Source organism: Rhinolophus sinicus, linkage group LG07, assembly GCF_036562045.2.
Source record: "Rhinolophus sinicus isolate RSC01 linkage group LG07, ASM3656204v1, whole genome shotgun sequence".
Lineage (NCBI taxonomy): Eukaryota > Metazoa > Chordata > Mammalia > Chiroptera > Rhinolophidae > Rhinolophus > Rhinolophus sinicus.
Window position 1 is genome coordinate 45143756 of NC_133757.1, and position 26141 is coordinate 45169896.

The 26141-nt window shown below is 34.4% G+C and overlaps 1 protein-coding gene across 5 annotated transcripts in view; it reads right to left on the bottom strand.

The window, feature by feature from the left end:
* CTNNA3 (catenin alpha 3) overlaps positions 1–26141 on the bottom strand; it is a 1442547-nt gene that overhangs the window by 576484 nt on the left and 839922 nt on the right. For all 5 annotated transcript variants that reach the window (XM_019731774.2, XM_074339503.1, XM_019731775.2 and 2 more), the window contains one exon: positions 12178–12270. In XM_019731774.2, coding sequence (XP_019587333.2) covers positions 12178–12270 — 93 coding nt within the window. The remainder of the gene's footprint in view (positions 1–12177; positions 12271–26141) is intronic.

Genomic DNA, 26141 nt, shown 5'->3' on the forward strand with positions numbered 1-26141 from the left:
TTCCCTAGAGCATGATGCTTAGAAAATTAAGTGCTTTCAAGTCATAGATATAACAGTTTCTGAATCACAAAAATAAACAAAAACCACATACAAATCAGGACATGTTTTTCCACTTGAAAGAGATAACCCAATGCCCTCACTGAAGCGTGCACTAAATACAGTAACACATCATAATTTAATCAGAAGAGCTGTTGTTATAACAAAACAATCCTGTCCATGCAGTGAGAGATAATGTCAGTCATTTTATATGACTTGTACTTCAAGCGGACAAAGTGGCATATTGAGACTTTATATCACTTGGTTAGAAATTGGGAGTTTCTATACCTCCCAAAGAATGACGAAGAATGAGGAATAGTGCTGACTTTTAGCTAAATCATGATTGCAGCTTTCAAATATAATCATTCACTCCACAAATATGTAATGTCTACTATTCCTAGGATACGTCGATGGACCAAAAAACCCTCATGGAAGTTATAGTTTTCCATATTTAAATCTAAATACAGGTAATCTCCAGAACACAGTGAACAGCCTCCCCCAGGTACTTTGTTTTTTGTTGTTGTTTTGTTTCGTTTTGTGTTTTCCAAACTTTACAAGTGTCTATGTCTAGGGCAACCTTGACTTTCCTCCCTATTTTTTTTCTTTTAAATTAAAGTTTATTGGGTTGACAATGGTTAGTAAAGTTACATGATTTCAGGTGTACAATTCTGTAATACATCATCTATATATATATATATATATCATATTGTGTGTTCACTATCCGGAGTCAGTTCTCCTTCCATCACTATATATTTGATCTCTTTTACCTTCATCTACACCCAATATACAACCCTTTTAGGAAATACAGATTTCCAATAAGCAATTTACAAAAATATATTCCCAAACACATCATTGAAAATAAACTAGATGCCTCTGGAAGATGTTTTAGCTCTGTCAGCCCATTGGATACCATTTGATGAGAGGGATAAAACATAAGAAGATACAACAAAGCTGTAGTAGATATTGATTTAAATGTAGCAGTGCTTAGAAAACTTGAATCGACTTTGGAAAATGTAAGCACTTGTGAGTCTGTTTAACTGAATGTTAGTGTATTCACCAGAGAAAAAATACCCTAGGTTTCATCATGATTTTTATCAACTAAAAATCATATTTATAGAAAGAACATTTAAGACTATCTAATACCTCCACCATCTGATAATGAAATTATCTTTCTAACATCTTTAACAAGGCACAGACTATTTGACTTTTGTTTAAACACGTCTAGTGATTAGGAAGTAGTTCACTATGGCTTAAAACAATTCATTCTTTTCCTGCCTAGGCCTTAACTACAGAGCCTGAATCCAGTATTGTATTCTAGATATGGTAATTCCATGCCAAGTACATAGGGAATTCCCCCCTATTTCACAAGCTAAGCATCATAATCATTTTAAAGGTGTAATATGGTCCCATGTCATGCTACTGATTTATATAGTTGAGTCACCTAAATTAGTACTTTTAATTTTCTGGATTTTTCAGGCCACAAATAGTTTTCAAAGAAGGAGGTAGAGGGAAAAGGAGAGTAAACGAGATAGGTTTGGGAAATTTTTATTTCGTCAAGTAAAGAAATAACAATATGAAATGTTATTATCTATTTTTATTATTATTTCATAAATCAAATGTTTTAGATCTCAAACAAATAGAAAGTACCTGGAGTTCTAACAAAAATTTGAATAAATTTTATTTTATGAAAAAACAAAGCTAACTACACTGACCTAATTTTACTATAGACCATTAAAATGCTCTCATGGACCAGTATTTGGAATTCATTTAACTAGACAACAAATGTCCCTCTGAACTCCGGATGCCCCAGGTGCTTTTGATAAGCAATGATTTTCCTATTTACTAGTGCAGTAGATTTTATTTAACCTAAGGCCCTGACTTTATATTTACCCTTATTAAATAACAGCTTATGAGTTTTCAAACATTAGTCCAAATCATAAACATATTTTAGAACCTTGAATCCAATCTGTCTCATTTTGTGCCATATACAAATGGTTACTTTTAAAATATCCTTCCAAGTCACTATTAAAATGCAACAAAAATGAATCCCTTGTAGGTAGCTTTATCCTTCCATTAGAGTACTCCCTCAATGCTACCATCAGACCACATTTCTCACCCTTACATAAAAGACAGGCTCATTAGAGGATCTCAGAATTGGATGTTAAAAGGGTTGTAGGCCAATTTCTCACCCAAGCACTACCATCTGTACAAGAGCTTGGTCTAATCATCACCCTACTTATGTTTAAGAGACTGTGGTATTGAGAAAGTCCAAATCCTTATTTCTCAACAAAGTCGCCTTTCTTTCAAGATAGCTCTGTTAGAAAATTAATTCTATATTGAGATGAAACGTATCCTTCCAGTTTCTGTTCATAGGTTGTAGTTCTGACCCTCAGGGCTCTTTAGAACAAAGTCTTTCACATCATAGCCCTGTAAAGATTTGATGACAGTGACCACGTTTCTCCAAGTCTTACCTTTTTCTGGCTAAAAATTCCCTGTTGCTTTTATACATTTTTCATATGACATAGTTTAAAGTTATGTCACTATTTCAGATATTCTCTGCTAAATATGCTCCAAGTGACAAGTCTATTTTGAAATGTGACATCTGTAAGGGGGCAAAGATATAGTTGTAGTCCATTAAACACAGTATGAACCAGGATGATCCAATTCACGGAAATCAAGGTGAATTCAATTGTATTTAACAAATAGGAATTAAATGCCATCCTATCAGCTCCTCCTGACCTTGTGTTTCCTCAGTCTTACTCCAGAATCAATCTAGAATTTTTTTAGTTAATTTAATTAATGGAGTACCTATTTCTGGTTAAAGTAAGAGTCCTAAAAGAAAGAAAATAGAATGTAAAAGTACTCCTCCTTGTTCTTTGTCCTGTCACATTTTCTAAAAGTAACCACTGCTAAAACTGTCATGAAGACCTTTTGAAAACTTTTCTATGACTACATAAACATATGGCTCTACATTTTTGTGTTTTTTTAAAAAAAATAAATGAATTAATATACATATTCATCTGAAATTTGTCTTTTTCATTTATCTTTGGCATCTTCCATCCAACACATACATTGAGCCAACTTACTATCAACAGACATTTATGTTGACTGTAGCTTTTGCCATTCAAATAAATCTGTATTAAAAACCTCGCTTATACACTGTTGTACCATAAATTGCTGGAAGTGAACTTAGTAGACCTAAATAGATGTGCATATTTTATTTCAACACATATTGCAAAAGTGGAACTTACACACATGTACACAATTGGGGTGTACTGCAGACATACTAATTCTGAAATCCAGGATGTACTGTATAAAATTTGTACAGTTTTTAAAATAATTTTGAAGTACAGAGAAGGTCAAAAATAAGTTTTAGAACTTTTTATTTGATGAAAAAAATGTTAAATCATATTAGTTTTTTTGACAGCTATACCATACTGTTGATTCACACTGAGATTACTACCAACTGAAACCTCTAAGCCTTTCGGAACGTAAGTTTTTGCTAAGCGATATTTCTTCCATTTTCTATCTTTGCAGTTTGCTTTAGAGTGCTCAGTATGTATGGTTCAATATTTATACCTATTATATTTAATCTGGATACTGAGATGTCCATATTCTAGAATATCCAAATTCTTTATAACTGGATTATTTCACCCAATATATTGGCCTATTATGTTTTACTAAAAATTTTAAGAACATTAGTCTGTAAATTTATTCAAGGCCAAAAGAAGTTCACTGCAGCCCATCAGTACAGGACTCACCCCGGTTACCAACTACACATCAATGAACCACTTTAGGATTTTTCTTTCCCATCAGTTACAATACAAACTAATTACACTGTATGTATTTTACATTGTCAAAAAGAGGACACGCCATATTAGGAAAAGTATACAGATGTTGCCAAAGCCGTGCTGAGTTTCTATGAAACCCTATCATTCATTTATACATATATTGGACAAAAATTTATTGCACATCCAACATATGCTGCATTTCTGCTAGGTCAGTGGATATAAACAGTGGATAAGGATGACTAAATTATTGCTTTCATGAACTTTATGCTTGAGTGTGAAAATATACAATAAAATAACAAAATAATATAAAATATAATTTCAGGTTGTGACTCTAAAAGACATAAATATGGTGACAAAATAGGATGTAACTGCAGGAGTGATTTAAGGAGATTGATCTCTGAGAAGATGATATCTGAGCTCAGTCTACACAAATGAAGAGCTGTCTATATGACCATATGGGGAAGAAAGCACAGGGAAATCAATCACTAAGTGCAAACCACTTCAGGTGAGAAGGAGCTTATTGTGTTCTGGAAATAGAAAGATCTATTGATTGGAAACAAAAGAAATGGGGGTGGAGCTGGAAGTTAGGCAGTAGGAAGCTCATACAAATCTGATTAAGCCATAAAAATTATTTGCATTTTACTATAAAAAGTAAGGAAAGCAATTACTATGATAAACATCTTTACATTATTACTTTGGCTTTCATATATGAAGTATATGAGAGAGTTATGAGCATAAAAATGGACACCATATAGGTTGGTATTTCTGTAGTCCCCGATAGAAATGATAAGGGCATAGGCTAAGATGTTGACAGACAAGATGGAGAAAAGTATATAGAGTCATCAAGATAAATATTTTTTGGTAGAAATGATAGGAGCTGTTAATGGATTAGATAGGAAAAACAGCAAGTAGATACCATTAGAACCTGAGCTTCACAAGGACAATAATTTTTGTTTGTCGTTTGTTTTCTCTATTTTCCCCCAGATAAATAAATAGTGCCTACCACATACTATATGTTCAATGAACATTTACTGAATAAATAAAGGAAACATCCAGGTTTGTTTTTTAGTTTCTGTTTTTGTTTTTTTCCCCCAGAGCAACTAGATGAATAGCCATGCCATTAAGAAAAAATTGTTAAGACTGAAGGATAAGCAGAATGAGGTGGGAATGGAGCAATTAGGAGCTCCATTTAGGCTCTTTTAAGTTTTAGGTGTCTTCCAGGTATCAAAATGGAAATGTCAAAGGGAAAACTAGATATTGAAGTCTGACCATTGGGTAAGAGGTCTAGCCTGGAGAGAAAAATGTGGAAGCCATCAGCACGAAGCCGGGCAATGTATTGTAATAACAAAAAATTAAGGAATCCCTGAAGGACATAAAAAAGGGATTTGATAATAGACATACATGAAACATGTTTATTAATGAAAAAATTCAATATCATAAAGGAATAATTATCCCCCCAAATAATCTAAAATTGAAAATATTTTAAAAATTTCGATGAACAGCCTAACATACATTTTCATGGCACTTGACAAGTTGATACTAAAGGTTACATGATAGAGGAAAATAAGAACAGCAATAATTTAAAGACAAAAAAAACAAGATGAGCCAATTTTCCTGGAAAATATTAATATTCAGTATAAAACTACAATTGAGACATTGCAATACTGTTGCAGGGATAAAGAAATAGACCAGTGGAACAGAACAGAGAGCCCAAAAAGATCAATTCATCTATCTATATTTACATATGGAATAGTAGTAGTAAAATATTACATACATATTATATGTATGTACTATATATGTGTAATGTATTAGAAAAATATGTATGTATATGTTATATGTGTATAAGTACATGCATGTTTATACAAACATATATAAACCAATGGAGACATTTATAAAGTGTGTGTTTTTTGTTTGTTTGTTTTTTATTAAATTTATTGGGGTGACTATTGTCAGCAAAATTACATAGATTTCAGGTGCACAGTTCTGTATTACATCATCTATAAATCCCATTGTGTGTACACCACCCGGAGTCAGTTCTCCTTCTATCACCACATATTTGATCCCCCTTACCCTCATCTCCACCCACTCCCCCATTACCATCTGGTAACTACAGAACTATTGTCTGTGTCTATGAGTTTTTGTTTCTCATTTGTTTGTCTTGTTCTTTTGTTGTTTTTGGTTTATATACCACATATCAGTGAAATCATATGGTTCTCTGCTTTTTCTGTCTGACTTATTTCGCTTAGCATCATATGCTCAAGATCCATCCATGGTGTCACAAATGTCCCTATATCATCTTTTCTTACCGCCGAATAGTATTCCATTGTGTATATATACCACAACTTCTTTATCCATTCATCAATCGAAGGACATTTTGGTTGTTTCCATGTCTTGGCCACCGTAAACAAAGCTGCAATGAACATTGGAGCACACGTGTCTTTATCTATAAATGTTTTCAGATTTTTGGGGTAGATACCCAGGAGAGGGATTAATGAGTCATATGGTAATTCTATTCGTAATTTTTTGAGGAACCTCCACACTGCCTTCCATAACGGCTGCACCAGTCTGCATTCCCACCAACAGAGTATGAGGGTTCCTTTTTCTCCACAGCTTCTCCAACACTTGTTACTATTTGTCTTGTTGATGATAGCCATTCTGACTGGGTTGAGGTGATATCTCATTGTGGTTTTTATTTGCATTTCTCTGATGATTAGTGATGTTGAGAATTTTTTCATATGTCTTTTTGCCATTTGTATGTCCTCTTTGGAGAAAAGTCTCTTCAGGTCATCAGCCCATTTTTCAATTGGGTTGTTTGTTTTTTTGTTGTTGAGTTGTATGAGTTCCTTGTATATTTGTATATTAGCCCCTTATCAGAGGCACTGTTTGCAAAAATCTTCTCCCATTCAGTTGGTTGCCTCTTTATTTTGTCGATGGTTTCTTTTGCTGTGCAGAAGCTTTTAAGTTTCATATAGTCCCATTCATTTATTTTAGCTTTTACTTCCATTGCCTTGGAGCCAAATTCATAAAATGCTCTTTGAACCCAAGGTCCATAAGTTTAGTACCTATATATTTCTTCTATGAAGTTTATTGTGTCAGGTCTTATGCTTAAGTCTTTGATCCATTTTGAATTAATTTTGGTACATGGTGACAGATAGCAGTCCAGTTTCATTCTTTTGCACGTGGCTATCCAATTATCCCAGCACCATTTATTGAAGAGGCTGTCTTTGCTCCATTGTATGTTTTTAGCTTCTTTGTCAAAAATTATCTGTCCATATTTATGTGGTTTTATTTCTGGGTTCTCAATTCTATTCCATTGGTCTATGTGTCTGTTTTTCTGCCAATACCATGCTGTTTTGATTATTGTAGCCCTGTAGTACAAGCTAAAGTCAGGGAGTGTGATACCTCTAGTATTGTTCTTTTTTCTTAAGATTGCTTTGGCTATTCGGGTCTTTTGTGGTTCCAAACAAATCTGATGATTTTTTGTTCTATTTCTTTAAAATATGCCATTGGGATTTTGATGGGGATTGCATTAAATCTGTATATTGTTTTGGGTAATATGGCCATTTTAACTATGTTGATTCTTCCAATCCATGAGCACGGAATGTCTTTCCATTTCTTTGTGTCTTCTTCAATTTCTTTCAAAAATGTCTTATAGTTTTCAGCATATAGGTCTTTCACATCCTTGGTTAAGTTTATTCCTAGGTATTTTATTCTTTTTGCTGCAATTGCAAAAGGAATTGTTTTTTCTATTGCTTTTTCTGAGATTTCATTGTTAGTATATAGGAAGGCAATGGACTTTTGTGCGTTGATTTTGTAGCCAGCAACTTTACTGTATTCGTTGATTGTTTCTAATAGCTTTTTGGTGGAGTCTTTAGGGTTTTCTATATATAGCATCATGTCATCTGCAAAGAGTGATAATTTAACTTCTTCATTCCCAATTTGGATGCCTTTTATTTCTTTCTCTTGCCTGATTGCTCTGGCAAGGACTTCCAACACTATGTTGAAAAGCAGAGGTGATAGGGGACAGCCCTGTTGTGTTCCTGAACGTAGAGCAAAGGGCTTCAGTTTTTCACCATTAATTATGAGATTAGCTGAGGGCTTGTCATATATGGCCTTTATTATGTTAAGGTATTTTCCTTCTATACCTATTTTATTAAGTGTTTTAGTCATAAATGGATGTTGTATCTTGTCAAATGCTTGTCCTGCATCAATTGATATAATCATATGATTTTTGTCCTTTATTTTGTTTATGTGATGTATCACATTGATGGATTTGAGGATGTTGAACCATCCTTGTGCCCCAGGGATAAACCCCACTTGGTCGTGAAGAATAATCTTTTTAATGCATTGTTGTATTCAATTTGCTAGAATTTTATTTAGGATTTTTGCATTTGTATTCATCAGAGATATTGGTCTGTAGTTTTCTTTTTTTGTGCTGTCCTCACCAAGTTTTGGTATCAGAGTAATGTTGGACTCATAAAATGAGTTAGGGAGTACTGTCTCTTCTTCAATTTTTTGGAAGAGTTTGAGCAGGATTGGTATTAGATCCTCTTTGAAGGTTTGGTAGAATTCACTAGTGAAGCCATCTGGTCCCGGACTTTTGCTTTTGGGAAAGTTTTGGATGACTGATACAATTTCGTTACTGGTTATCGATCTGTTTAGATTTTCCAGTTCTTCATAGTTCAGCCTTGGAAGGCTATCTGATTCTAAGAACTTGTCCATTTTTTCTAGGTTAGTGAATTTAGTGGCATATAGTCCTTCATAGGATTCTTGGACAATCCTTTGTATTTCTGTGGTGTCTGTGATAACTTCCCCTTTTTCATTTCTGATTTTGTTAATTAGTGTCTTCGCTCTTTTTATCCTAGTGAGTCTAGCCAAGGGTTTGTCAATTTTGTTAATCTTTACAAAGAACCAGCTGTTTGTCACATTAATTTCTTCTGTTGCCTTTTGTTCTCTATTTCATTTAGTTCTGCTCTGATTTTTGTTATTTCATTTCTTCTGCTGACCTTGGGTTTCACTTGTTCTTCTTTTTCTAGTTCTTTAAGGTGTAACATGAGGTTATTTATTTGGGATTTTTCTTGTTTCTTGAGATAGACCTATAATGATATCAATTTCCCTCTTAAAACTGCTTTTGCTGCATCCCCCAAATTTTGGTAGGATGTATTTTCATTGTCATTTGTTTCTATGTATCTTTTGATCTCTCCTCTAATTTCTTCTTTGACCCAGTCGTTCTTTAAAAGTATGTTGTTTAATCTCCATGTATTTGTGTTTTTTCCTGCTTTCTTTTTGCAGTTCATATCCAATTTTAAAGCCTTGTGATCAGAGAATATGCTTGGTATGATTTCAATCTTCTTAAATTTGCTGACGCTGATTTTATGTTCCAATATATGGTCTATCCTTGAGAATGTTCCATGTATACTAGAAAAAGAATGTATAGTCTGATGTTTTAGGATGAAGTGCTCTATAAATGTCAATTATGTCCATTACATCTAATGTGTCATTTAGGGCTGCTATTTCGTTATTTATTTTCTGTTTGGATGATCTATCCATAGCTGTCAATGATGTATTTAAGTCCCCCAGTATAATTGTGTTTTGGTCAATTTCTCCCTTTAGTTCTGTTAGTAGTTAGTTGGTATATTTTGGTGCTCCCTGATTGGGGGCATAAATATTGATGACTGTTATGTCTTCTTGTTTTATAGTCCCCTTTACCATTATGAAATGCCCATCTTTGTCTCTTGTTATCTTTTTCATCCTGAAGTCTGTTTCATCTGATATCATTATGGCTGATTTTTTCTGGGTACCATTTGCTTGAAGTGTCAATTTCCATCCTTTTACTTTGAGTTTATGCTGGTTTTATTTTCTCTCCGACTGCAGCCTTTTTTTTCTCTCTCACATGGTAATGCTGTTTTCTCTGCACTATTCTACCTTCTCACACAATGGGGGGATTCCCTGGGAGACGGGCTTCTCCTCTGTTAGTAGTTCACCTGGGTCACAAGGCTCAGTGTCCGTGTGGGTATGTGGAGAGCTTCTGAAGTTCCAAAGCTCTTCCTGCACCAGATTCAGAGCCCGTATGTTTCAGCAGTTCTGTTTACTCCTGCAGGGATCTGCCCAGATAGGTGAGGCCAGGGGCAGGGTGAGTTGTGAGAGGTGTCCCAGAGCAATGGCAGCGACCACCACCACAGCCCGTCCTGCTTCCATAGCTCCCTCCCCTCTGCCAGAACTATTTGTGCTGCGAATCTGTGTCTGCAGTCCACAGTTCTCAGAACAGCAAATATTCTGTTGTTTTGATCTGACACTGCTACTGTTCCATTTCTAGCACTGGGCAGGTGGGGGTGGGGTGAGCTCTGGGAGGGTAGGGAGGGGGTGGCTAGTCTCAGTGCCTAAGGCTCCGTACTCTGCTCAGCAGTGAGGGCTTAAACCACCGTTTTCAGCCTTCTTCCCTCTGTCTTTTCTCTGAGGTCTCTGCCGTGAGCGTTGGGTTCAGCCGTGTTATATGCTGTCCCCTCAGCCCTGTGGAGCCCTGGTGGAGCCCTAGCAGTCCGATCTCCCGCAGCTGCGGTAGTTCCGGGAAGCAGCGAGCTGGGAGCACTGAGCTAGGTCTGCGTCCTGCGCCCGAGGGGCTCCGTCTCCGCACTTCTCCCTTCCCTCCTCCCCGGCTCGCTCGATTCACCCACCTTTAGGTGCATTCAGTAGTGGACCTCTTCATCTTGCCTGTCTGCTGTGGAGGGAGTCCTTTGAGTGTATGTGTTTAAGTGTGCAATAATGGTAGCATTTCATATTAAGTGGGAAAGAATCAACCATTTAATACATGATTTTTGCCCAATTTTTAGTACTGTAAAAAATAATAATAATAAAATAAAATAGATCCTGATCTCATGTTAGACACAAAAACAAATTTCAGATGAAATAAAGATCTACGTGTTTCAATCCTTTTAAAAGAAAATACGGGAACTATATAACATTTTTGTTGGAAGAATTTCTTAACAAGGCACAAGCCAACAGATATGTGGCACAGGGTAGGTGCTCAATAAATATCTATTGAAGGAATTAAAAGATGGACCGCATATTTACATTAAAGTTCTTAAAATCCTCTATGACAAAATATTATTTTAAAAGTTCAAAGAAAAGCCATAGACAACAGAAGATATTTTGAACAAACCCAAACAATATATTAAAAAAAATTAAAAAAGAAAAAGAAACTCAGCTAAAAATTTGCAAAGGGTTTAAGCAATTCATAGAATTAGAAAGCCAAATGGCTAGTAAACATTTGGAAAAAAATTAAAAAGTTATTTTTAATCAGAAAGTTATAAAGTAAAGCCAATGAGATTCATTTGACACTGTTCAGATTCAAAAAGACATTTCTAAACATGACAGCATCAAGTACGGTCCACAATGTGGAGAAATGAGAACTCTCGTAGACAGCTGAGGAAAGCATAAGTGATTCAATGACTTTAGAGGCCTCACTGCAGTGATCCTGTAGGATCCCATGGAACAGTGACATCAGTGGTGAGATCTCAGTTGCAGATCCTCCAGACTACTTCTCTAGCCAGTTCTTACTTAACATCAACTCCCAAGAAGCAGTCTCACTGTTTCCTCACTATTCTTAGTGATGAAATTGTCAGCAAGGAAAAATCAAGAATTTAACACACACTCCACTTTCAGTAAAATGAGAATCTCGACAGATGTCCAAAGACTTGAAGTCTCTAATCATTCTCACACTTCACATCCTTACAACCTTTGTGGTCTTTATCAGGAAGAAATTATTTCTTGCTTATTTTAAGACAAGGTGATTAAGAGTGCCCTTATGAGTATTCTGACTCATGGATTCACGACTACGAGTCATCTAGAAAATATTCCCTAAAAATGTGTTACTGTTCAAATATAAAAAAAAAAACAAAAACAAACAAAACAAAAACAAACAAAGGAACAAAACAAACAACAAAAAACTCCTAAATTACAGACAAGAAAACATTTCTTGCTTTTTTTTCAAACTCATGCCTTCTTTTGATAAAAGGAAAAAAAAAGTCCTTCTTTTCATTCTATCTGAGATTTCAAAATAAATAATGACTAAAAATAAATCAAATCTGTTGGACACAAAGCACTGCTTTGATTTTAAACCATCCCTTTCTCTCACAAGATTTTGATATAGACCCTTAGGGAATGTTACAAGAACCAGGTGCTAAGTAAAGAACTAGGTGCTTAGTAAAGAATAAACCGTGACAGTAGGACGAGTCGTCTTCTATGTTTAAAATAAATATTTTAATATCTTTCCATGTTCACGAATTCTGAAGCATTATATATAATTCTTATAGCTAGTTTTGTAGAAGAGACAGTAAGTTAGTTATCATACCTGTGGACACAAGGTTTCCAAGTGATTGGCTGCAATTTTGACAATTTTAATCCCGTCTTCATTTGTTGACATGGAACAAGCAAGATTTGCCACCTTAAATAAAATCCAAAATAATTAAAATGATTTCAGATTATCCAGGAAATGCAGAAATATTTGTTAACCTAGACAAGTAAGCTCACACATTGAAAATCTCAGTGACAAATTCAGCATTCTCATACATGTCACTGGTATTTATTTTATGAATGTATTCAGAGAATTTATTAAAACAAATAACAACAAAGGGCCCTACAAAATTGTTTAAAACAAAAGGAAAGACTGGTGAGTGAATCAGTAAACTCCATACAGTATCTTGGTATCAACATCTAATCCATAATAGCATGCTAACTATTATGGTTTCCTATGGGACTGAAAAAAATTGGATCTATGGACTGAATGCTAATAGGTTCTTGGAATCTCATGTCATTGTGGTTTATTTTAAGCTTATAATTGCTTTATTATTTCCCAGCGGTTTATTATGCCTACTTAAGTTGCATTAAGAGTGACTGTATCTTTATTCATACTTTATTCAGCATCACATATACTACAAAGCTGTACAAATACAAGATTATTAAAGTCTTTTTCCTGTTCCTGATTTTCTATTACTACTTCATGGATACTCTTTGATATTCCAGTAGTCTATTAGATTCAAGCATTAGTGACACTCAAATTCCTTTATATATTATTTCTTTTGAAACTTACACTCTTTTCCAGTGAAATGGATGCTCTTTTAAATAATTACTATTATGTCTAATACCTAAATGCAATGTTTATAAATGCTTTTTTTATACCATGAAAGAGCCATGAGAAAGAGCATGGGATTCTTTTCCTTTCCTTTGACCTTCACTGTTATTCAGCATTTTTCTTGCTACGTAGCAGGTGAGTGTTTGTGTACAAAGATAGTGTTTCCCTTGATCTACAGGTATATGTAATTGTCCTCATCACTGCAAAGAGTTTGCTTTTCTAACAATCACTTTTTTAACATACTTAATGCCTCTGTTAATTATTATATACTTTAACACATAGTGTTTCACTGCTAAAATCTAAAATACGTTCAGTTGCAGAGAAACCACAAATTAGCTCATGAATTAGGAGCAAAGAACAAATATATCTTTGGATGACTATTAGAAGAATACCACAAAATGTTATTGAAATGGATTGATAGTCTTTATTTTTGTTTTTGTTTATAGAATTACTTTTAATATGTCAACAGTGAAACAACTTCTTGGTTTGCATTTACATATGATGAAATAACAGCCATACATGATTTAACTGTGAAAGTGTATTGTTCACTTTATTAATGTACACAGAAATGGCTTCCTTGAAAAGGTCTTTTGTTGGCTTGAAGGTCACAATGCCTCAACTTTCATATCTGACACATAATTAGCACATTTGTGAATTATGTGAAAAGGGCAGCGGTTTCTGTGTCCTTCTCTCCCACCCCTCAAGCCCCACTCACAGAAAGTGAAATTCAGCAGTCTAATTGCTTTAATATGCCCTATCATAATTTGCACTGCACTTGCAGAAAAATATCTCTCCATAAATTTGAGCACTGTTTAGGTACAAATATAAAAATTATCCGTTCATCATTTGGTCAAATCAGAATAATGCCAGTTAATCCTAAATTTAAAAATTTTTTAAACAGAGCCACACATAGACACTCTTTTGCTGTATTTATTCATTTATTTTTAATGTATCTTCTTTCTCTTTTTCTCCCATTTAAAAATTAGCATTTTTGTTCTGAACATTTTTGGCTACCAGGTTTATTGCAAGCCAATTCAGTGACAAACATAACATGGAAATCATTCTAAACACCAAGTCCTGTTTATATTAGCAGATGTAAGCTTCACAAATTCTCACTTGAAAATGCCACACAAATAGAAGTTTTCTACTCAAATTAGTGATCATATTAATACTCTTCTGTCTTCTTCTATTCAGACATACCTGAACTTCTCTTTAGCAGAACTGTTCTATGTCAGAAACTTTCTAGATAATCAAGCAGTACTGCTTCCAGATTAAGGCATGTGGAGTTGTAGTGATACTACCAGTATATACAAACAAATTCAAATTTATAAGGTAGCTAGTATTGTGTGACAAAACAGAAAATGTTACATAATGAAAATAAAATCTCTTTAAAGAATCCATATCCATAATATGAGTGATTTGTAACATATTTTCCAAAGTCACATCAATGTGTAAATGAAAGCCAAATTTCCTCTAATAATAATTATTCCTAAATTCGGTGGGGCTCTTTTGGCAGTCAAGTATGTTCCCAAGTGCTGCATGAAGGCTACTCCATACTAGTCAAAGAAAGCAGCATGAAAAGAAAATGTTTTGTAAAATAGTTTGAGATATTTGGACATCCTACATCTTTCGTGTATCTAACTTTGACAATGTTTTCAAATGTCTGTGTACTGCTTAATTATTCAAGAGATCCTTGTGGAAAGTTTCTGCCCACTAAGGGGAATTAGGGTATAGGGAGGTTTTGGAGATAAACAGATCTGGGTTTGCACCTAATTCCCACAATTAACAAGCTTTCTGACCATGGGCAAGATATTAACTCCTCTAAGCCTGTTTTGTCACCTGTAAACTGGGTATGATAATATATACCTCACTGGGGTGCTTTGAGGATTAAATGAGATAGTGTGTGAAGATGGCCTGACACCTGGTAGCCCTGACCATGTATGAATTTCCTTTCAACTCATCTATCTCTCTACTAACTGGGGGTGAAAAAGAACATTCATTCTCTCAAGAGGTTTTATAGAATTACAACCTTAGGAGCCTAAAGAAATTTAACAAAATGTCTAATCCGAGAGCCACACACTCAAATGTTTCCAGGACTCATGCAGGGAATACAAACATAGAGTCTAAATGTAACTTGGTGCTTGGGGTAGGGTGTCAGGTCCTAAGGTAAACTTAAGTATGTGTGCACTATCTAAAGGTATTAGAAGTCATTAAAACAAGATGAAATAAAAGGAAAATCTTACTGCCTTGATAAAATTAACAGTCTGTTGGCTTACTTTATTTAGTACTCTTTATATATATACATTTTTAAAAAATTAAAAAAATTAAAAAAAAATGAATCGTGCTGGGAAAATTGGAAAGCCATGTGCAAAAGAATGAAACTAAACTGCTATCTGTCACCATATACAAAATCAACTCAAATGTTTCAAAGACCTAAACATAAAACCTGAAATAATAAGTTGCATAAAAGAAAGCATAGGTAATAAACTTAAGGACTTTGGGATTAGAGAGGATTTTATGAGTTTGGCCTCAAAGGCAAGGGAAGTAAAAGAATAAATAACTGAATGGGACTATCAAACTAAAATGCTTCTGCACAGCAAAATAAACTGTTAATAAAATAAAGAGGCAAACAACCGAATGGGGGAAGATATTTGCAAACAACGCCTCCGATAAGGGGCTAAAATCCAAAATATATAAAGAACTCACACAATGCAACATCACATGCTCTTTCAAATTCAAGGCCTGGATCAAATATCTCCTCCACAAGTGCTTTTCAGATGTTCAGAATCAGAATTCATACCTCTACCTTATGTACTCCCACAATTACAGCCCACACTTCATTCTTCCTAGACTCACTTATGTATCTTTCAGAGGGTGAGCTGCTGGAGGCTAAAGCTAGAGATGTATTCTTTTTAAAAAACACTTTTAATCAAGCAAAGTACCCTAAAAATATTTAGTCCATAAATAAATAAAAACAATAATTTATCTTTGTCCACCCAGAAACTGAATTACCATGAATAGAAATGATTTTCTATTGTGTCTTAAACTAATATGTTCAATGAATTGTATTTCTTAGAGGCCTTATTCTAACTCCATTTATTCATTGAAGATGTGTTCTTCCTCTGCTCCGTCCTCAATTTAAAAAAAAAGTTCCTAATTATCTATAATATGAGCATGATGAAAGTAAGTATCATTACTTTAAGTTTTGCAGAAAGAACACTTGAGAAAAGAAAGCCCTCGGGCCATCAGATTTAATTGTCCAGAGTTGATTTCAGCCAGACTGAACGTGTTTACTGGGAACATCAAAATCTGACATATTTGTAGCAAAGATACAAATGAATACAGGGAAACTTTGAGTGAGGCTATATAAACAACATAGCTGAAATCAGTTCTTTATTTTTAATTTGGTATTTGAAAAAGGAGATTTGGATTTCTTTCTAAATTTGGAAGAGAACAAGCGGTCACAAAACTTTGTGAAGAGGCAAGAAGAATGAAAAAAGAGGCATTTGCCCTTTGGACACGTTAGTAAATAGCAAAATTATAAGTCACTGGCCAAATCACTGATAAAAGGAACACCAGAAGTTCTTCAGGTTGATAGGAGATACCCAGAATACCCGGAATTGGACTGATATCTTGAATTTGAGTTGCCATGGAGATATGTAAGTAGACATACCCAATAGCTAGTTAGCTGTGTGATTAGGAGTGGCTTGCAGTGGATATTAATTAGGAAGTCACTAACTTAGCAGTGGTAATTGGATATGATTGCATAGGGAGCAAATATTCTTAGGAAAGTACCTAAGACACCAATATTTATTAGGAAGACAGAAGAGGATAACTCTACGATGAGTCTTAGCAAAGGTGGCCAGAGATAGAGAAGATAACCCACAATACTCTAATGTCGTAGATGCTCAGAGAAGAGGAAATTTCAAGAAGGTAGTCTCACAAATCAAGTACTGAGAGGTCAAGTAAGTACTGAGAGGTCAGGAAATTATCCATTGATTTAGCCACACAGAGGGCCATACTTAGAGCGCTTGAGGGGAGTGGTGATGGTCAGACTAGCCTCATGTGGACTGAGGACTGTGTAAGTGGTGAAGTAACCCCATGCGTCTTGTGACCCAAAGCAGAGAAGTAGAGGCGGCCTGCACAAGATTCACTCTCTCATTCTCATATCTATCCATTTCTTTTGATTTCACCTCTCAAATATCTCTTGTATCATCTACTCTTCTTGCTCCGCATCCAAGTCAAATTGATTGTCATTTTTATTTATTTATTTTTGGTTTTTGTGACAAGTCCTAGCTTTTATTCCCAATCACTGTGCCTTCTCTAAAATATATTTACCATACTACAACTGACAAATTTATTTTACTATAAATTTGACTCTCCTATTGTTATCTCCCCATCCCCATATCATATTGCCTTCCTTAAAAGGTCCTACATTGTCTGATCCAAACTTATACATTTTTCTTTCTTTGCTTCAGATATCAACCTACTTTCAGATATCCATGCTTCCTTCTGTCACAGGACATTGGCACATGTTGTTTTCTTAGCCTGGAATGTTCCCCTTCTCTTTAGTCACTGCCATCCTGATACTACTTAGACATGCTTAACTGATATCCATCATATCTCTGCTCAAGAGTAATTCCTTGGAAAAGTTTTCACCACTACTGCAATCCCCTACCCACCTCTGAGACCCTCCTTCACCCAAGTCAGACTTTTTCCTTCAGAGCATGATTCTCAACTTGTAATTAAACATTCACTGAGGAGATTATTTGATCAGTGACCATTTCTTCTATTTATAAGAGCAGGAGTCTCACCTCTGTTTGCTCATTAGTGGGCCTTCAGTTTCTTTACCTGATATATGGTAGCCAAACAATAAATAATTCTTCAGTGAATGCATAAGTACATAAATTAGTATGCTTAAGAATGCATCATCCCTAAAAAGAGAAAGAAAAACGGAGTGGAGACAGCAACAGAAATTCAGGACAAGAGAGAAAGAGGAAAAAAAATGTCCCTTTGAAAGCATTTGCAACATTCCACAAAGGCTTAGAAAGCTGGACTTCAAAAAGTATCACACTTTTCGTCTTGTCTGGTCATCGTACTTAACAAAGCCTGGGGGGACAGCTTCTTTCAAGTTTTACTTTCACTTAAGATATTCCCAATTTAACTGAATAGCTCTCAATTTTGCTTTTAATGAATTTAATTTTAATCATGTAAAATAAATGTTCAAAGGGCCCAAGCTAGCTGCCACATGCTGGTAAGGATGGCAGATGGAAAGAAGTGCAGTAACGTCCATCAACAAACTCAAGAACTTTAGTGTTTCCTGAAGAACATAATGGAATGCATTCTTTGTTTCCAGGAAAGCTTAGCTCAGAGGCCTGGGACTGAGTCTGAGAAACACAGCAGGAGGTTTGTGATCTCTCAGATTTGGCATCCAAGTAACCTTTGTCTAAGCAAGACAACTCTTCAATTTCTCCTGGTGAAAGAGTGCTGACCTGCTGCTCCTTGTAGTGACAAGAAATGACCATGAATTATGAGTTTTGTAGAATATTTAACTAATAGAATTGTGCTATAACAATTGCATGGCAAGGTGCAGGGAAAAAATTTCACCAAGAAACAAATATTGATTATGCACCTATTATGTGGGCTGGGAACTGCCAGGGAAATCAAAGAGAGTGGAACCAAATCTCAAGAAACACACAATCTATTTAAGGGGACATATGAGAGAGACAGAGAATAAAACTAGTTTCTAAGTACAATGGGAAGCTGGAGTAGGTGACCCTCACAGAAGAAACTGTACGGTCGTCAGGGTGTTTCATGGAAACAAATTATTACCAAGGAACTTCATATTTTCTTGGACTTTGCATCTAAAGCTTCCTCCCAAATTTTATGAACCTTAAACTACACAATCCTTTCTCTGATATTAGTTTTGCTAATGTAATCATTTGCTTCTGCCTTTGGTTATCCATCTATAAATAAGATAAGGAGATCACTTGATTTCTAGGCCCCTGGTAGTTGAATAATTTTATTTTACTGTTATGTAACTTGATAACAAAATTGTACAGGAATTAGACAGGGGATAGAGCTATCAGGCAATTTGGTTATTAATTTAAACATAAAATGTCTAAATAAAATATTAGCAAATTAAATTTAACCATGTAATAAAAGAATAATAATACAGCAAGACAGTGTAGTTTATCCCAGAAATAAACTAAAGGCTCATGATTGGGAAATCTAGTAATGAAATTCCTTGTTTTACTGTATTTCAACAGATGTTAGAAAAGCATTTGATAATAGTTTTATGCCTATTCTTATTAAAGCGAAGCAAGCTACACAAAAAAGCAAAAGAAAACCAAACAAAATTAGTGAATGAGTAGAAGGAATCACTCTTAACCTGAAACAGGTCCAATACCAGAAACTTACAGTGAATATCCTGCTCAAAAGTCAAGATTAAGATAAGCATTCCCACTGTCACTGAGGTTAATCAATGTTTTACTCAAAAATCTAGTCAGTATAAATGAACCTAAAAAATAAATGTGATATATAGATGATGTATTACAGAATTGTATATTTGAAACCTATGTAACTCTACTAACCATTGTTACCCCAATAAACTATATATATATATATATATATATATATATGATAGCTACAAATACTGTAAAGAAAGAGCAAATATTTATATTCTCAGGTGACAACATGTAAGATAATTATCTGAAAAGCCGTTATTACTACTGAGTATTAAGTAATACGGCTTAATATAAGATGAATAATATATATTACTTTCCTATACATCAACTAGCATTAAACTAAAAATTTTAATGACACAATTTTGCTGCAATAATAGCAACTACAGTTATAAATTTCACAGTATAAATTTTGTAGTATAAATTTCATATCCTTATTAAGAAATAGGTACAACTACATTTTATATATGCATATCTTTGTGTGTATATGTATTAAATTTTACTTAGTGACATAAGCAAATAACTGAATAAATGAGGAGATATCATATTCTTGGATGGGAATACTCAATATTATAAAATAAAATGTCAACTTTTATTAAATCTGTTTATTAATTTAATTGATCTAAATTGAGCTTAGGTTAATTTTAATGTACATATGAAAGATTAACAAAGATGACTCACAGAAAAGAAAAATGAAGAAGAAAGAGTATGAGTGAGTAATTGAAACACACAGAAATTTAGTGTTTTTCAGAGCAATGGGAAAAATATAAAGGTGATGACTCAACTGGAGACTACTTGGTGGGGAGTGGGGTGAGTTCAATGTATCTGAAAAGAATGACATATATGATTGCATAAACATTTTTAAATTTGAAAATAATGAAAACCTAAAAAGTCAAAATGCCAAAGATGGACAAAAGCATTTGCTATATATAATAACCCCCAAAATATTATTATCCAGAAAGTATAAATAGCTTCTAAACATCAATAAGGAAAAAAAGCCATTAAAAAATGGACAAGATATTTGAACAAATACTTCATATATGAAATATAATGAATGATAAACATATGAAAACATTCCCAACCTACCTCTTGATCTGCTAATCAGGAAATGCAACTAAAACAAGATTTGCTTTTCATATTATAATAATTAAAAAGTTTGATGTCATCCAGTATTGCTGAGGTTATGGAAAAGCAAGTGGAAAGTAAATGGCCAACTTCTCAGAGTGCAATTTAGCCTTATCTGTGAAAATTTAAAATTTGCAAAACTGTAGCAATTCAATTTAAAGCAGAATGTCCTCCAGAAATACTTGCATATGCGAACAAACATATAGCCACTGTAATTTTATTTATAAAAATGAAAAGGAATCTAAATATATATCAGTGGAGAATAAATTACATTATGTAATACTACGATTCTGTGAAAAAACTTTCTGCTGACATATAAAATATTTCAGATACATAATTTTAGCTGAAAAATATTTCAGAATACATGTAATGTATGTTCCTATTGAAATATATGTATGTATGTACAATTATGTATAAATGCAAAGTATAAAGTCTAAGGTGATAAATCCCAACTATTAACATGTACATGGGACAGGAAGTGGGATTACTATTACCATGAAGAAAAGCATCCCATTTAAACCGTATGTTTCCATATTGACAAATTTTTTTCCAAGTATCTTTTTTCACTATACAGTTATCTAATTTAAAGAAACAGTGGTTAATGAAATAGTTCTATGTGTATTGACTTGGAAACATGCCAATGACAAGTAAAAACGAATGTATAACATGATCATATTTGCTAAAGATGTATGTGTGTCTGTATGTGCATGTGTGTATGAAAGTGTGATATCTAAAATGCTGTTCACCAAAATAGTCATGTGTTTATCTCTAAGGAGTAAGAGTCAAGATAATTTCAACTTTCCTTTTCCATACTTTTAAATACTTATAGTTTGAGTTGTAATGAGACTGAATCATTTTTACAACCAGAAAAAAACAATAAACTAAGTTTCATTTTGAAGAGAACAAAAATCTTTCCATACGCATATTTGAACTTTTAATACCAGTCAGGAGTGTCATATTAATCACGATGCTGCAAAGTCTGAGAATACAGAACCATTTTAAAAATAGGGTTTCCAGAAAATACAGATATAGAATGATTAAATTCCACTAGGTAAGAAATAGTTTTTATTGCCTCATATGCTGCACATTTAAAATAATTCACAATAGGAGAACCAGGTATTGGTTTTACCTCATTTATTTAATATAATGGCAAATATCAAATGAATCAAAGCACATTGCCAGTGATAAAAATTAGACCACATAAAACTGACCTTAACAATGAATAAAAAGTCAATTTGTTTGAAATTCCAAAGGTATTCCATGCACGATGTGTGTGTGGGGGAGTGTGTGTGTGTGTGTGTGTGTGTGTGTCTGTCTGTCTGTCTGTAGTAGGTACAAAGTGATGATTCTCATGATTAAAAGATTATAATATAGTTCCACATTTCTTTCTTTTTCTTATCTTACCCAGGCGCTCAAATTCTATTCAAATTTGCATCTGAACTTCTTGTTCTTTTCCAATGAGTCACTAAAGTGAAAATATTCATTTGTCTAAGTGGACATATGTCAATGTTGTTCTAAAAAACAAGCATTAGTATGCTGTGTCAGTATGTGCCATCACAAAAGAAACAAATGAGATGGAAACACATAGACACACACAAACACATACCGAGGACATAAACACAAATTTGGCTTCTAATAAGTGGTGCTTCTAATAAATGATCTGAAGTATGTGTTCTATCGCTCAAATTGAGGTCTGTAATGTATTCTGCTCTAAGAGTCCCATTTTATCCACAACATTTCTCACCTTTATTTTGGAACAATACATAACTGTATATGAATACATACATGCTACATTGATAAGCATAGTAAATTATAATGGTAAATAACAAGACAGTTTCCTCAGAGTCCCTCTCTAAATGAAGCTATTATTCACCTCAAAATCACCATCCAAGGACAAAAGTAGGTGCTGCCTGTCAAGTAAATGTGACATAATAAACAACATCAAATAAAATATATTTAACTACCAAAGAGACAAAACACATCTAAACTATAAATAAAGACCTAGCATTGTTTCCTGAACTAGTGATATACTTTGTCGTCTGCTGAGGGTCATGTATACATGTGAAACATGCAGTTCTAATAAGTCCTTATTAACAGCATTACTGTGTAAAGGGCATATGTCAAAAAATTCTATAACTGGCTGTCATTATCATTAAACTTCACATCAAATTTCACAGCAATTTTATTACCAGTGACCTGACTTCTCAAGTGGCAGAAAGAGAACTGATTTTTCTAAAGACAGACAGAATGTGCCGAATCCAATGTAAAATTATCAGTTAGTTTAATTTTGAACCAACATTTTTTGTAGATATCACACTATTCAATTGCTATTACAGAAACAGAAGTTGTCACATACTGCAAAGTTAATCAAATCGTATTATGTAAACTTCTCAGATATGGATGAGACAGCCAAGATTCCTTAACTCATCAAAACATCCACACCAAGATACATTTCCTACTTTCATTAAAGAAGGGGTCTCTTAGTAGAGTGACAGTTTACAATTAATTGTCTGACAGCTTTTATTTTGGAAGATATCAGAATAACAATCTGTGCAACTATGGTTTTTCTTACAATCATCTGCTTATGATTAATTCTCACTTTGAAGGAAAGAGGCAAACAAGCTTCAGAAATACTAGAATTATAATCCTGCTGAAAGACTGTTGTCCCTCAGCATAAATGGCCCATAGTGAGTAAGACAAACTGAAAGAACACAATGCATGTGTGAGAGTGTGTGGGTACGTGTGCAGGGAGAAGTGAAAGTGGGGTAAGCTGGGTTATGTATGTGTGTATGAAGGCCCTAGCTACATACCTAAATCAGGACACAATTAATAACTTCTGTGATTTGTGCATCCCCTCATCTTTGCATTCCCCAAATTTTCTGAGGACTCGCTTGATGGGTAATTGATTTAAATTACATGATAAATAGTGTGGTGTACCTAAATGATGTGATATATGATGAAAATAAAATCAAGCATTCTGGCCCCTGTAAGTTGGCAAGGATATGGTTTATATGTTATATATATAGCACACAGTAACATTGGGTCCATAATGTGAGTAGTGGCTGCCATTAGAAAATATGATAATGATGAGACACTAGCCATGTAATCTTGAGTGTTTCTTTATAATATCAATGGTTCCAATTATTCTAGAAGGGGAGATGAAGACAAAGGGAGAGAGAGACCTTATTTTACTAACCTTCCTTAATTAGAGTAAACCATATATTTATTCTACCTGCACAAGGTTAAATTGTGGCATCCTTGATGTCCTTCATGTAACAGAAAACATCTTACCCCTCTTTGTAGTTCTAAGTTATTGCAAGCAGTGGTACTATAAAGCCTCTGTCAAATTGAATGAATTTAGGTCAACATTGCAAATAAAATATTTGTCACAGTGTCTTGTCAACAAAGGTTTATGATTAACCTGTTTACAGAGGACTAAAGACAACAACAAAAATTGTGCACTTCTTTATTATGTATTAGGTCTATTTTAGACACTCAAAGAAGACAGAAGATGGGGGGAAATTGGTTTCCAAGCTTCAAGAAATAAAAGGTTTAGATGTAATACACAAAACAACATGTTAAATGAGTAAAATACTGATTACAGATGGGCTTTAGAGTATGGAAATAATGCAATAAACATTACAAAAAATTAGCTGGGTTATATTTAAAAGTCAAAGAAAAATAGTTTCTATAATCAAACGAAGTTTTGTTTTACCTATGAATATGACTGTCTTGTTAAAAAATATGTGTTAATAGGAAACAAAAGTTCTAATACCAGTATCAGAAGATTTCTGGATAATAAATCAGAAATTTCTTGATAAAATAAAAAATTTGATTTAATAAATAGTGAATTGTTTAATAAAATCTAATGTTATTCCCCAACCCTTAACTTTTATGTTATTCCATTTTTATCTTTAGAATACTTATTTCCTATGTATTTAGCTATTTTCAGTTCTCATCTCAAGCAATGTAAAACTTGATTCAAATTCAAGAAAGCACGGCTATAATGACAGTCGCCAGGCACAACTGTTACCTGGCCCTACATGGTGGCACGAGCCAGGGCTGGATTCTCACCAGCACTGCTTCAAGGGCTTGACCCACAGCCCCAGCAGTTAGGGGCATTTTGCATTATCTAGGCCAGTTCTTGACCCTGATTCAGGAAGCTGGCTTGCTTGCACTGCACCTGAAGCCTTTCAAACTGTTGTCAGGTTCAGTCTCTGAAGAAAATAAAACACACACACAGCATCCTGGCTTTGTTTAATGTGTACAGTTTTATTCCAGAAGTCAGGGGACAGATTCCTTACTTTCCTGGCTCTTGTGGTGGAGAGTGGGCTTTCTCCCTTTGGAAATGGTAACCTTAATGAGTGCCTCCCTCTTGGGACTAAAAGGAGAGTACAAAGTGTCCTGAAATTTTAGTAGCCAGAAACAGAGAATGCCAGATAAAAAGCCCAGTCCATTTTTCACTGCTGCATTTAGAGTCCTACTTCACCTTGAGCCTCTGACTACTGTGGATTCCTCTTGTCTCGAGCTGCCAGGCTATGGAAAGCACACCCACACCTTGTATCTCTCTCTCCTGTTGGTTAATTAACACTAATAGGCAGCTGTTGTCCCTGCACAAAGCCACAGCCATCACTGGATTACTTGAGAGCTAATTATACTGTTTGTCCAGGCACAGTGATTTTCTTCCCTCAGCAGCCTACCCTTTGGACCCTTATTGCTCATTATCAACTCCACCAATGGAGGAACAAGACCAGACTGTCAGTTGTACCACTTCTCACATTTCCAAGAAAAAGTATAAGTCTAAGGAATGCCATTCTAGGCTTCCTCTGCAGGGATTTTTAGCAAGGCAAAAATCCCTCTTGAAATCATCATTCATAATTTTTCCCGAAATGCTGAATTCTATTATTAAAAATTATTTTTTTTCCTTCAAATGACTTACTTTTAAATGTGCTTATCAGACATCTCCAAGAGTCACTGCAATTCAAGTGCAATTCTTTATCTCCTCTCTCCCAGCACTTTCTACTCAACCTGTTTATTTCAGTTGGATGTATTTTTTCTCTCTTCCTCCAGCAATGGATTTCAAAATCTATTGCTCTTTCTTTTTCTAGAAGTAGACTAATGCCAGTTCCTACTATCTTTCTCCATTTATCTTCCACACCTAGTCCTCTTTTTTCAAAATCCACCCTATCATCTTTCCTTTTTTCTTTTTTTTTACTAAGCTTCTTTCTCTCCACGTAATCAATATCTACCATAATCAGAGATGGTCCTTTTTAGACTCTCCAGGCACCACAGTTGAGCTACCTTTTTTTGGTTTATAGACTCTGAACTATCATTCTTTTTTTTTTTTATTCTCCAATCCTTATTCTCTTCAGAAAATTTATTTCCCCTCTCACCAAGTCTTTCAGACTCTAAGTTTCTCTCCCACTTTTCCTCTTATTCTGCTTTTCTCACTTTCTTTTTGGTAAGTGAAATATGTTTAGAACATATAAACAATATATTCCTTTGTACTTTAAAAATATCATATCTATCAGCTTTCTCTTTTGGTTAATAATTCATTTCCTGTCATTTTGCTAATAGAGTCTGTGAGCCAGGAGC